The sequence below is a fragment of the Oncorhynchus mykiss genome, chromosome 7 (assembly GCF_057628025.1).
Source record: "Oncorhynchus mykiss isolate SJ-2025 chromosome 7, ASM5762802v1, whole genome shotgun sequence".
Classification (NCBI taxonomy): domain Eukaryota; kingdom Metazoa; phylum Chordata; class Actinopteri; order Salmoniformes; family Salmonidae; genus Oncorhynchus; species Oncorhynchus mykiss.
In genome coordinates this window covers 81855442-81868484 of record NC_143028.1, presented here as the reverse complement: position 1 = coordinate 81868484, position 13043 = coordinate 81855442, and the positions used below count along the sequence as shown (strand labels likewise).

Genomic DNA, 13043 nt, shown 5'->3' with positions numbered 1-13043 from the left:
ACATACACATGGTTAGCAGATGTTATTGGTCACATACACATGGTTAGCAGATGTTAATGGTCACATACACATGGTTAGCAGATGTTATTGGTCACATACACATGGTTAGCAGATGTTAATGGTCACATACACATGGTTAGCAGATGTTAATGCGAGTGTAGTGAAATGCTTGTGCTTCTAGTTCCGACAGTGCAGCTGTTGCACCTTCTTCACCACACCGTCTGTGTGGGTGGACCATTTCAGTTTGTCTGTGACGTGTTCGCCGAGGAACTTTAAAACTCTCCACTCATGTTTTGAGTTTAGGGGGCGTGTCTCAATATCTATCAATTTACCAATTTTTGTAGTAAAAAAAGAAATGTCCACAACAATCCATGTATTAAATGAGAGACATTAGAGATGTGGAACAACGCGGTTGTGTTTCGTTGTACCACGGCTTGGGGTAGCTCAAATACTAAAGCCCTTTTTTGAGGATTGGCCACGAGCCTACTATGTTTACTTATGTCATGTATCGTATTGCCTCCTTGCAGGTTCCAGTGTGTTGTGTCCAGTCCGGCTCTGTCTCGCTGCCTGTCTCTAGACTCGTCCTACCAGACCCTGTCTCTGTCGGTCTCCCTACTAGCTGGCCTGGCCCACAGCGATGAGCTAGCTTTTAGAATCTGCTGCCATACAGGTAACTACGGGGGCCTCCTCTGTAACTAAGGGGCGCGGCCTCGGCTGTCATACATGTAACTAGGGGGCCTCCTCTGCTGTCATACAGGCAACTAAAGGGCCTCCTTTGCTGTCGTACAGGTAACTAGGGGGCCTACTCTGCTGTCGTACAGGTAACTAAGGAGCCTCCTCTGCTGTCATACAGTTAACTAAGGGGCCTCCTCTGTAACTAAGGGGCGCGGCCCCTGCTGTCATACAGGTAATTAAGGGGCCTCCTCTGCTGTCATACAGGTAACTAAGGGGCCTCCTCTGCTGTCATACAGGTAACTAGGGGGCCTCCACTGCTGTCGTACAGGTAACTAAGGGGCCTCCTATGCTGTCGTACAGGTAACTAGGGGGCCTCCTCTGCTGTCGTACAGGTAACTAAGGGGCCTCCTCTGCTGTCATACAGGTAACTAAGGGGCCTCCTCTGCTGTCATATAGGTAACTAAGGGGCCTCCTCTGCTGTCATACAGGTAACTAAGGGGCCTCCTATGCTGTTGTACAGGTAACTAGGGGGCCTCCTCTGCTGTCATACAGGTAACTAGGGGGCCTCCTCTGCTGTTGTACAGGTAACTAGGGGGCCTCCTCTGCTGTCGTACAGGTAACTAGGGGGCCTCCTCTGCTGCCGTACAGATAACTAGGGGGCCTCCTATGCTGTTGTACAGGTAACTAAGGGGCCTCCTCTGCTGTCATACAGATAACTAAGGGGCCTCCTCTGCTGTTGTACAGGTAACTAGGGGGCCTCCTATGCTGTCATACAGGTAACTAAGGGGCCTCCTCTGCTGTTGTACAGGTAACTAGGGGGCCTCCTATGCTGTCATACAGGTAACTAGGGGGCCTCCTCTGCTGTCGTACAGGTAACTAGGGGGCCTCCTCTGCTGTCATACAGGTAACTAAGGGGCCTCCTCTGCTGTCATACAGGTAACTAAGGGGCCTCCTTTGCTGTCGTACAGGTAACTAGGGGGCCTCCTCTGCTGTCGTACAGGTAACTAAGGAGCCTCCTCTGCTGTCATACAGTTAACTAAGGGGCCTCCTCTGTAACTAAGGGGCGCGGCCCCTGCTGTCATACAGGTAATTAAGGGGCCTCCTCTGCTGTCATACAGGTAACTAAGGGGCCTCCTCTGCTGTCATACAGGTAACTAGGGGGCCTCCACTGCTGTCGTACAGGTAACTAAGGGGCCTCCTATGCTGTCGTACAGGTAACTAGGGGGCCTCCTCTGCTGTCGTACAGGTAACTAAGGGGCCTCCTCTGCTGTCATACAGGTAACTAAGGGGCCTCCTCTGCTGTCATATAGGTAACTAAGGGGCCTCCTCTGCTGTCATACAGGTAACTAAGGGGCCTCCTATGCTGTTGTACAGGTAACTAGGGGGCCTCCTCTGCTGTCATACAGGTAACTAGGGGGCCTCCTCTGCTGTTGTACAGGTAACTAGGGGGCCTCCTCTGCTGTCGTACAGGTAACTAGGGGGCCTCCTCTGCTGCCGTACAGATAACTAGGGGGCCTCCTATGCTGTTGTACAGGTAACTAAGGGGCCTCCTCTGCTGTCATACAGATAACTAAGGGGCCTCCTCTGCTGTTGTACAGGTAACTAGGGGGCCTCCTATGCTGTCATACAGGTAACTAAGGGGCCTCCTCTGCTGTTGTACAGGTAACTAGGGGGCCTCCTATGCTGTCATACAGGTAACTAGGGGGCCTCCTCTGCTGTCGTACAGGTAACTAGGGGGCCTCCTCTGCTGTCATACAGGTAACTAAGGGGCCTCCTCTGCTGTCATACAGGTAACTAAGGGGCCTCCTATGCTGTTGTACAGGTAACTAAGGGGCTTCTTCTGCTGCCGTACAGATAACTAGGGGGCCTCTTCTGCTGTCATACAGGTAACTAGGGGGCCTCCTCTGCTGTCGTACAGGTAACTAGGGGGCCTCCTCTGCTGTCATACAGGTAACTAGGGGGCCTCCTCTGCTGTCGTACAGGTAACTAGGGGGCCTCCTCTGCTGTCATACAGATAACTAAGGGGCCTCCTCTGTCATGACTGGGTCTCCTTCACATTCATTGATTATATGACGTTATGTACTTTACCAACGTTTTCAGAGCTGGAATAAGTGAACAATCAATTGAAGATGTAAGGCATGTTTTAGTACATGTGTATTACTCTGTATGTGGTGGTGATGATATTGTCGTCCCTCCAGACTGGTGTCCGTTACTGAAGGTTTTCCAGTACATCACCTCCAGACCTGACAAGACCGTCACAGACTCTCACTGGTCACAGCTGGAGGTGGAGGTAACGTTGCTTCACCTCAGATCAGCTGTTGTTGAAAACAGAACAACATCGTAACTACTGGGGGGAGGCTCTGATATCTCTGATCTGATAGAAAACATGTTTCTGTTTATACATGCTGTCTGTCTGTCTGTTTATGCATGCTGTCTGTCTGTTTATACATGCTGTCTGTCTGTTTATACATGCTGTCTGTCTGTTTATACATGTTGTCTGTCTGTTTATACATGCTGTCTGTCTGTTTATACATGCTGTCTGTCTGTTTATACATGTTGTCTGTCTGTTTATACATGCTGTCTGTCTGTTTATACATGCTGTCTGTCTGTCTGTTTATGCATGCTGTCTGTCTGTTTATACATGTTGTCTGTCTGTTTATACATGCTGTCTGTCTGTTTATACATGCTGTCTGTCTGTTTATACATGCTGTCTGTCTGTTTATACATGCTGTCTGTCTGTTTATACATGTTGTCTGTCTGTTTATACATGCTGTCTGTCTGTTTATACATGTTGTCTGTCTGTTTATACATGCTGTCTGTCTGTTTATACATGCTGTCTGTCTGTCTGTTTTTCATGCTGTCTGTTTATACATGCTGTCTGTCTGTTTATACATGCTGTCTGTCTGTTTATACATGCTGTCTGTCTGTTTATACATGCTGTCTGTCTGTTTTTCATGCTGTCTGTTTGTCTGTTTATACATTCTGTCTGTCTGTTTATACATGCTGTCTGTCTGTTTATACATGCTGTCTGTCTGTTTTTCATGCTGTCTGTTTATACATTCTGTCTGTCTGTTTATACATTCTGTCTGTCTGTTTATACATTCTGTCTGTCTGTTTATACATGCTGTCTGTCTATACATGCTGTCTGTCTATACATGCTGTCTGTCTATACATGCTGTCTGTCTATACATGCTGTCTGTCTGTTTATACATGCTGTCTGTTTGTTTATACATGCTGTCTGTCTGTTTATACATGCTGTCTGTCTGTCTGTTTATACATGCTGTCTGTCTGTTTATACATTCTGTCTGTCTGTTTATACATGCTGTCTGTCTATACATTCTGTCTGTCTGTTTATACATGCTGTCTGTTTGTTTATACATGCTGTCTGTCTGTTTATACATGCTGTCTGTCTGCTTTTCATGCTGTCTGTTTGTTTATACATGCTGTCTGTCTGTTTATACATGCTGTCTGTCTGTCTGTTTATACATACATACTGTCTGTCTGTCTGTTTATACATACATGCTTTCTGTCTGTCTGTTTATACATGCTGTCTGTCTGTTTATACATGCTGTATATCTGTTTATGCATGCTGTCTGTCTGTTCTCTATGGGCAGGTGGTGCGTTTCCTGACCAGTCTGTTCAATAGGAAGGCTTCCACGTGGAGTGTGTTTGTTGAGTCGTCCTGTCAGTGCCACAGTGAGGTAAGAAGCAGAGCTGTTTGTCAGCGGTATAGAAATAGAATGAATAGCTTGGGGTATTGGAACCTCTCACCGTAATGACCTGAATGGGGACGCCATTGGAACCTCTCACTGTAATGACCTGAATGGGGACGCCGTTGGAACCTCTCATCGTAACGACCTGAATGGGGACGCCATTGGAACCTCTCACCGTAATGACCTGAATGGGGACGCCATTGGAACCTCTCACCGTAATGACCTGAATGGGGACGCCATTGGAACCTCTCTATAACGACCTGAATGGGGACGCCATTGGAACCTCTCATCGTAACGACCTGAATGGGGACGCCATTGGAACCTCTCGCCGTAATGACCTGAATGGGGACGCCATTGGAACCTCTCGCCGTAATGACCTGAATGGGGACGCCATTGGAACCTCTCACCGCAATGACCTGAATGGGGACGCCATTGGAACCTCTCACCGTAATGACCTGAATGGGGACGCCATTGGAACCTCTCACCGTAACGACCTGAATGGGGACGCCATTGGAACCTCTCACCGTAATGACCTGAATGGGGACGCCATTGGAACCACTCACCGTAATGACCCGAATGGGGACGCCATTAGAACCTCACTATAATGACCCGAATGGGGACGCTGTTGGAACCTCTCACCGTAATGACCTGAATGGGGACGCCATTGGAACCTCTCACTATAATGACCCGAATGGGGACGCCATTGGAACCTCACTATAATGACGCGAATGGGGACGCCATTTTATTCATTCTGATTCCATAGTCAGAGCTTTGGAGAGTTGGTCAACCAAAGTGCCTTTTGGTGTCTGTCCATGGAAATTCTTATCTGTTGACATGGACTTTTTTCTTTTTAAGTGTCTTAAGAGTAGGAACCCTGGTTATTTCTAAACATCTCCTGACGGTGGTTGTCTGCCTGTCTCTGTGCTCAGGTAGTGAAGACCACAGTGGTGCTACTCCACAGGCAGTGGCTGGACCTCCGGGGCCGAGTGGATGGGAGCCCAGGGGGCGAGGCAACGATCCAAAGCCCAGCGTGGTGCTCCTCTCCTGGGGTTGATCTGCTAAGGGAGGCTCTGATGCTGCTCCACTGGCTCTTCCTCAACAACAGTAGCTTCTCAGAGCACTGCCTTCCTGTCCTCCACATGTATGACCAGATGATTCCTGCCATTAGAGACACCTTCAGGAGGATCCCCCACCTCTCAGAGAGTGAAGGTAGGTAGTGGGCAAACTATGTCCCGCGGCCCACATCCGCCCCACAAATATTTTTTTTAATTTAATTAAAAAACATTTATATAGGTTTTTGTAAAATAAAATATATGCTGGATAAAAATATAAACGCAAAATGGAAAGTGTTGGTCCCATGAGCTGAAGAATAAAAAAGATCCCAGGGATTTTCCACACAAACAAAAATTCTGTGCATAAATTAGTGAGCATTTATCCTTTGCCAAGATAATCCATCCACCTGACAGGTGTGGCATATCATGAAGCTGATTAAACAGCATGATCAAAGATGGCGCCGACAGACAGACAGCAGCTCTGATTCTAGATCCTAGAGCAACTTTACAGTATTTTTTTTTTTTTTGTGTGTGTTATTTCTTACATCAAATCACATTTCATTGGTCACATACTCATGGTTAGCAGATGTTAATGCGAGTGTAGCGAAATGCTTGTGCTTCTAGTTCCGACCATTGCAGTAATATCTAACAAGTAATCTAACAAATTCACAACGACTACCTTATACACACAATGTAAGGGGATGGAATAAGAATATGTACATATAAATATATGGATGAGCGATAGCCAAGATGCAGTATATGGTATAGAGTACAGTATATACATATGAGATGAGTAATGTAGGATATGTAGACATTAAAGTGGCATTATTTAAGGTGACTAGTGATACATTTATTAAGTCCATTTATTAAAGTGGCCAGAGAGTTGAGTCTGTATGTTGACAGCAGCCTCTCTATGTTAGTGATGGCTGTTTAACAGTCTGATGGCCTTGAGATAGAAGCTGTTTTTCAGTCTCTCGGTCCCAGCTTTGATGCACCTGTACTGACTTCGCCTTCTGGATGATAGCAGGGGTGAACAGGCAGTGGCTCGGGTGGTTGTTGTCGTGTTTGATTATCTTTTTGGTCTTCCTGTGACATTGGGAGCTGTAGGTGTCCTGGAGGGCAGGTAGTTTGTCCCCGGTGATGCGTTGTGCAGACCTCACTACCCTCTGGAGAGCCTTACGGTTGTGGGCGGAGCAGTTGCCATACCAGGCGGGGATTCAGCCCGACAGGATGCTCTCGATTGTGCATCTGTAAAAGTTTCAGGGCTATAAGTGACAAGCCAAATTTCTTCAGCCTCCTGAGGTTGAAGAGGCGCTGTTGCGCCTTCTTCACAACGCCGTCTGTGTGGGTGGACCATTTCAGTTTGTCCGTGATGTGTATTCGGAGGAACTGAAAACTTTTCCATGTTCTCCACGACTGTCCCGTCGATGTGGATGGGGGGGGGGGGGGGGTGCTCCCTCTGCTGTTTTTTGAGGTCCACAATCATCTCCTTTGTTTTGTTGACGTTGAGTGAGAGGTTATTTTCCTGACGCCACACTGGTTTGCGCTTTCAGTTTTGCGCGAATGCTGCCATCAATCCACGGTTTCTGGCTAGGGAAGGTTTTAATAGTCACGGTGGTTACAACATCATCTCCAATGCACTTCCTAATAACTCACTCACCGAGTCAGCGTATTCGTCGATGTTAATGTCTGAGGCCACCTCCCAGTCCACGTGATCAAAGCAATCTTGAAGCGTGGAATCTGATTGGTCAGACCAGCGTTGGATAGACCTAAGCACAGGCGCTTCCTGTTTTAGTTTCTGCCTATAGGAGGGGAGCAACAAGATGGAGTCATGGTCAGATTTGCCGAAGGGAGGGCGAGGGAGGGCCTTGTATGCATCGCAGAAGTTAGAGTAGCAGTGGTCCAGTGTTTTGCTCAAGCGAGTACAACCATCAATGTGCTGGTAGAATTTAGGTAGCCTTGTTCTCAAATGAGCTTTGTTAAAATCCCCAGCTACAATAAATGCAGCCTCAGGATATGTGGTTTCCAGTGAAGTTCTTTCAGGGCCGTCGACGTATACGACACTGACTGGACTTTGTGCAAACTGGAAGCCACATGTCCTGAGGCCACATTTATTGTAGCGGGAGATTTCAACAATGCAAATCTGAGGAAAACGTTACCGAAGTTCCACCAACATTTTGACTGAAGGACTCGTGCCGGAAAAACTCTCGACCGCTGCTACTCCCTCTTCCGGGATGCCTACAAGGTCCGCCTCCGCCCTCCCTCCGGCAAATTAGATCACGACTTCATTTTGCTCCTCCCTTCCTATAGACAAAGCAAATCAAAGTTTATTTGTCACGTGCACCGAATACAACAGACCTTACAGTGAAATGCTTACTTACAGGCTCTAACCAATAGTGCAAAAAAGGTATTAGGTGAACAACAGGTAAGTAAAGAAATAAAACAACAGTAAAAAGACATTCTATATACAGTAGCGAGGCTACATACAGAGAACCGGTTAGTCAGGCTGATTGAGGTAGTATGTACATGTAGATCTGGTTAAAGTGACTATGCATATATGATGAACAGAGAGCAGCAGCAACGTAAAAAGAGGGGTTGGGGGGGGGTACACAATGCAAATAAAGAAAACTCAAACAGGAAGTACCTGCGCTAAGGTCTATTCAACGCTGGTCTGACCAATCGGAATCCAGGCTTCATGATTGTTTCGATCCCACGGACTGGGATAACATTGACCAATACACGGACACGGTGACTGAGTTCATCAGGAAGTGTATAGGGGATGTTGTTCCCACGGTGACTATTAAAACCTACCCAAACCAGAAACCATGGATAGATGGCAGTGTGGCAGCATTCGCGCAAAACTGAAAGCGTAAACCACCGCATTTAACCATGCCAAGGTGACTGGGAATATGGTCAGATACAAACAGTGTAGTTATTCCCTCCGTAAGGTAATAAGACTAGGCAGAACGTCAGTATAGAGACAAAGTGGAGTCGCAATTCAACGGCTCAGAGACGTATGTGGCAGGGACTACAGACAATCACAGATTACAAATAGAAATCCAGGAGGATGTCGAGGAGACCAACGTCTTGCTCCCGGACAAGCTGAACCCCTTCTTTGCCCGCTTTTGAGGATAACGCAGTGCCACCAACGTGGCCCGCTACCAGGCTATGGGAGGACGTGAGTAAGACATTTAAACGCTTTAACCCTCACAAGGCTGCCGGGCCAGACGGCATCCCTAGTCGCGTCCTCAGAGCATCCGCAGAGCAGCTGTCTGGTGTGTTTACAGACATATTCAATCTCTCCCAATCTCAGTCTGCTGTCCCCACTTGCTTCAAGATGTCCACCATTGTTCCTGTACCAATGAAAACTAAGGTAACTGAACTAAATGACTATCGCCCCGTAGCACTCACTTCTGTCATTATGAAGTGCTTTGAGAGACTAGTCAAGGATCACATCACCTCTAACTTACCTGACACCCTAGACCCACTGAAAACTTCATACCGCCACGATAGATCCACAGACGATGCAATCACACTGCACACTGCCCTATCCCATCTGGACAAGAGGAATACCTATGTAAGAATGCTGTTCATCGACTATAGACTATAGCTCAGCATTTAACACCATAGTACCCTCCAAGCTCATCATCCAGCTAGAGGCCCTGGGTCTGAACCCCGGCCTGTACAACTGGGTCTTGGACTTCCTGACGGGCCGCCCCCAGGTGCTGTAGGTGTCCTGGAGGGCAGGCAGTGTGCCCCCGGTGATGCGTTGGTTGTCAGACCGCACCACACTCTCCAGAGAGGTGCCTGCCCTCCAGGACACCTACAGCACCCGATGTCACAGGAAGGCCAAAAAGATCATCAAAGACATCAAACCACCCGAGCCACTGCCTGTTCACCCAGCTACTATCCAGAAGGCGAGGTCAGTACAGGTGCATCAAAGCTGGGACCGAGAGACTGGAAAAACAGCTTCTATCTCAAGGCCTTCAGACTGTTAAATAGCCATCACTAGCCGGCCTTCACCCAGTTACTCAACCCTGCACCTTAGTCTGCTGCCCCATATACATAAACATGGAATCACTAGTCACTTTAACAATGTTTCCATACTGCATTTACTGTATTTTAGTCAATGCCACTCTGACATTGCTCATCCTAATATTTTTCTATTTCTTAATTACATTTTACTTCTAGATTTGTCTGTATTGTTGACAATTGTTTGATACTACTGCACTGTTGGAGCCTTTGGCTACACCGCAATAACATCTGCTAAATACGTGTATGTGAGCAATCAAATTTGATTTGACACAGGTGCACCTTGTGCTGGGGACAATAAAAGGCCACTCTAGAATTTGCCATTTTCTCACACAACACAATGCCACAGATGTCTCGAGTTTTGAAGGAGCGTGCAATTGGCATGCTGACTGCAGAGATGTCTACGAGTGTCCAATAATGAAATGTTCATTTCTCTACCATAAGCCGCCTCCAACGTTTTCGAGAATTTTGCAGTACATCCAACCGGCCGCACAAAGACATGTATGGCGTTCTGGTGTAAACGTTGTGAACAGAGTGCCCCATGGTTATGGAATGGGAAGGCATAAGCTACGGACAACGAACAGAATTGCTTTTTATCAATGGCAATTTGAATGTGCAGAGATACGGTGACCAGATCCTGAGGCCCATTGTTGTGCCATTCATCCACCACCGTCACCTCATGTTTCAGCATGATAATGCACGGCCCCATATCGTAAGGATCTGTCCACAATTCCTGGAAGCTGAGAATGTCCCACTTCTTCCATGGCCTGCATACTCACCAGACATGACACCCATTGAGCATGTTTGGGATGCTCTGGATCAACGTGTACGACAGCGTGTTCCAGTTCCCGCCAATATCCAGCAACTTCGCACAGCCGTTGAAGAGGACTGGGACAACATTCCACAGCCTGAACAACTCTATGTGAAGGAGATGTGTCAAGCTGCATGAGGCAAATGATACTGACTGGTTTTCTGATCCACGCTCCTTACCTTTTTGTTAAAGGTATCTGCGACCAACAGATGCATATCTGTATTCCCAGTCATGTGAAATCCATAGATTAGGGCCTAATGACTTTATTTAAATTGACTGATTTCCTCATATGAACTGTAACTCTTTGAAATTCTTACGTTTATTTTTGTTCAGTAAAAAATGTTTAAACACTCCAGGCCACACTGCATCTTGGTCCAAAAAGTTTGACCCCCCCCCCTGTCATAGAGGGTGGATACTGCACATGTACCCGGCCAGTTATACATTCAATATCTCCTCTTTCCTTGCAATGATCCTTTTATGTGTCCTGTGTAAACTCGTGTTTTCTGTTTTTTGTTAGAATTGGCTTTGGATGAGATTTGTCGTCCTGAGTCTGAGGATACTGAAGATATGGACACTGGCTCCTGACCTGTTGTCCTACACCGGACTAGTGTTCAGTTGCCCCTAGATGCTGATCTTGGGTCAGTTTTTTGCAATTCCCCTCTACTAATGGTTAAGGTTAGGAGGGGGAAGATAACTGAATTGACCCCAGCCCTGCTATGTACTGGGACCAGTTTCCCTATATAATGTGCTACAGTAGTGCCCAGAAAAGGGCCCTAATTGGGACGCAGGTAATATCTTGTTGGTTTTTCTGACAAATGTCTGACTGTTCTTGATATTGGAATGTGAAAATATTCTGTGATTACTGTACTGAGCTCTTTGTGAGTTTTTATTTGATTCCATTAAATAACATCAATGTTGCAAACGACAATTGTAATTTGTACTCCGTGTGTCATTTGTTACGCCATGTTTGGCTTGACATAAAGTGTCTGTTCCATATGTATCAAAATGAAAATACCGGAGGCACCAACAGATCTGGGGATCAGGCTAAATAATGATACAAGAGTTGAAAAAAAAAAACATTTATTTGTCATTGTAGCAAAAAAAAGTAGCATTTTATTCCTGATAACATTTTTAAAACTACAGCATGTCATTTACTCAGTTCGAACAAGCAGCTCGCTAAAGCAGATATGGCTGACGAAGGTGCTCACAACCTGAAGTCACATGAACAACAGACGAAGGCTGGTATCCTGTCACAACATGAGTCATAATACCCATCTGAATGCCAGGGTAAACCTACACGAAACACTTGTGTTTCTAAAATCCCCTATGGGGGGGACGGGACGATTGGAACCATTTCCCTGTTTTCACAGCTAGGTTTTATGGGTATTATGACACATCCACTGTGGGGGCTCTCAAACTCAACTCTGGACCTCAAAGCCAGTTCCACTGCGTTTTCAGTGTTCCCCTCTGAAATCAGGGACTGATTTTTAGACCTGGGGACACCAGGTGGGTCCGATTTAATGATCAGGTAGAACAGAAAAGCAGCAGTCTCCGTCCCTCGTAGGGTCAGAGTTGAATACCCCTGACATAGGATAGAAACACGTGTGCCGCGGACAAAACAACCCTGAGCAACAAGGGTTTTCTAACAACGAGGGTCGTGTAAAAAAAATAAGAGTGCAACAGCATACTGCACGCAGACAGAAATACAACCAATAGCAGCCGACATGATTCTTCACTCCAAACATGTCAACCGCATGCATGTTCTACACAGCATATTTCTACACATATTTCTTTCCTTTCCAGACCCCGACTTCACAGATACAGTGTGGAAAACCAGGGCTGGCTCCCAAAATAGTGCACTGCCTTTGACCATAGGACCTCAAAAGTAGTGCACTTTTATATAGGGAATGGGGAGCCATTTGGGATGCACACAGGGACATTATCAACAGGTCAATCACATTAAAAAGAAATTAAAAAGCATTACATTTAATTTAAAGGCTGGTAGCGCTTCATTCAGCTTGGTTCACCTGCAAGGCTTGGTACAGAATGATCTCACAGCATAAGTAAAGAAAAAACAAGGCATATTGTGGAGGTTTAACAGTCCAAAATGGCACCCTATTCCCTACATAGGGCACTACTTTTGAGTTCATTGGGCTCTGGACAAAAGCAGTGCCCTACATGGGGGCATAGACATTTTAAAGCGGTGTCTAAAAACCACACACACTGATGGTTTTATTTTTAAAAAATATATATAATTTGGTTGGACCAATAATTTATGGTAAAAAAATAAAAAAAGGCACAACTGTTTCTGTACGAGACAGGACATCCGTTTTACCACTAAACTAGGTATATTTCATAATTGTGTGAATGAGGATTCAGACATTATTCTACTTTACGTCCGTCCAACTACAGTGCAAAATGTTTTAAACCACAGTTTGGGGTTGCACAATGAAGACCGAGGCACAGCAATACATGAAGATTCCCTTTAGATTGTAATAATAATATACCTGGCCCTAACAAGGTATAGGGATTCATCCCAAACAGCACCCTATTCCTTATGTAGTGCACTACGTTTGACCAGGATAGTGCACTACATAGAGAATAGGGTGCTGTTAGGGATGCAAGCCAGCTCAGTTCTCTCCCAGGTGAGCTCTAGAAGCTCAGTGAATGGGACATGTTTGGGGTGGTGGGGAACGGGAGGGAGACCTGTGGGCGATGGAGAGAACTGCTTCAGACAGTGGGTGGATGGATGGAGAATGG

At 46.3% G+C, this 13043-nt stretch overlaps 1 protein-coding gene across 1 annotated transcript in view; it reads left to right on the top strand.

Annotated features, from left to right (window-relative positions):
- Positions 1–11211, top strand: part of atrip (ATR interacting protein) — a 47207-nt gene extending 35996 nt beyond the window's left edge. Inside the window, exons 10-14 of the mRNA XM_036984286.2 lie at positions 528–670; positions 2874–2965; positions 4290–4376; positions 5318–5597; positions 10801–11211. Of these exons, the coding sequence (XP_036840181.2) occupies positions 528–670; positions 2874–2965; positions 4290–4376; positions 5318–5597; positions 10801–10868 (670 nt within the window). The 3' untranslated portion in view covers positions 10869–11211. The remainder of the gene's footprint in view (positions 1–527; positions 671–2873; positions 2966–4289; positions 4377–5317; positions 5598–10800) is intronic.
- The last annotated feature ends 1832 nt before the right edge of the window (positions 11212–13043 follow it).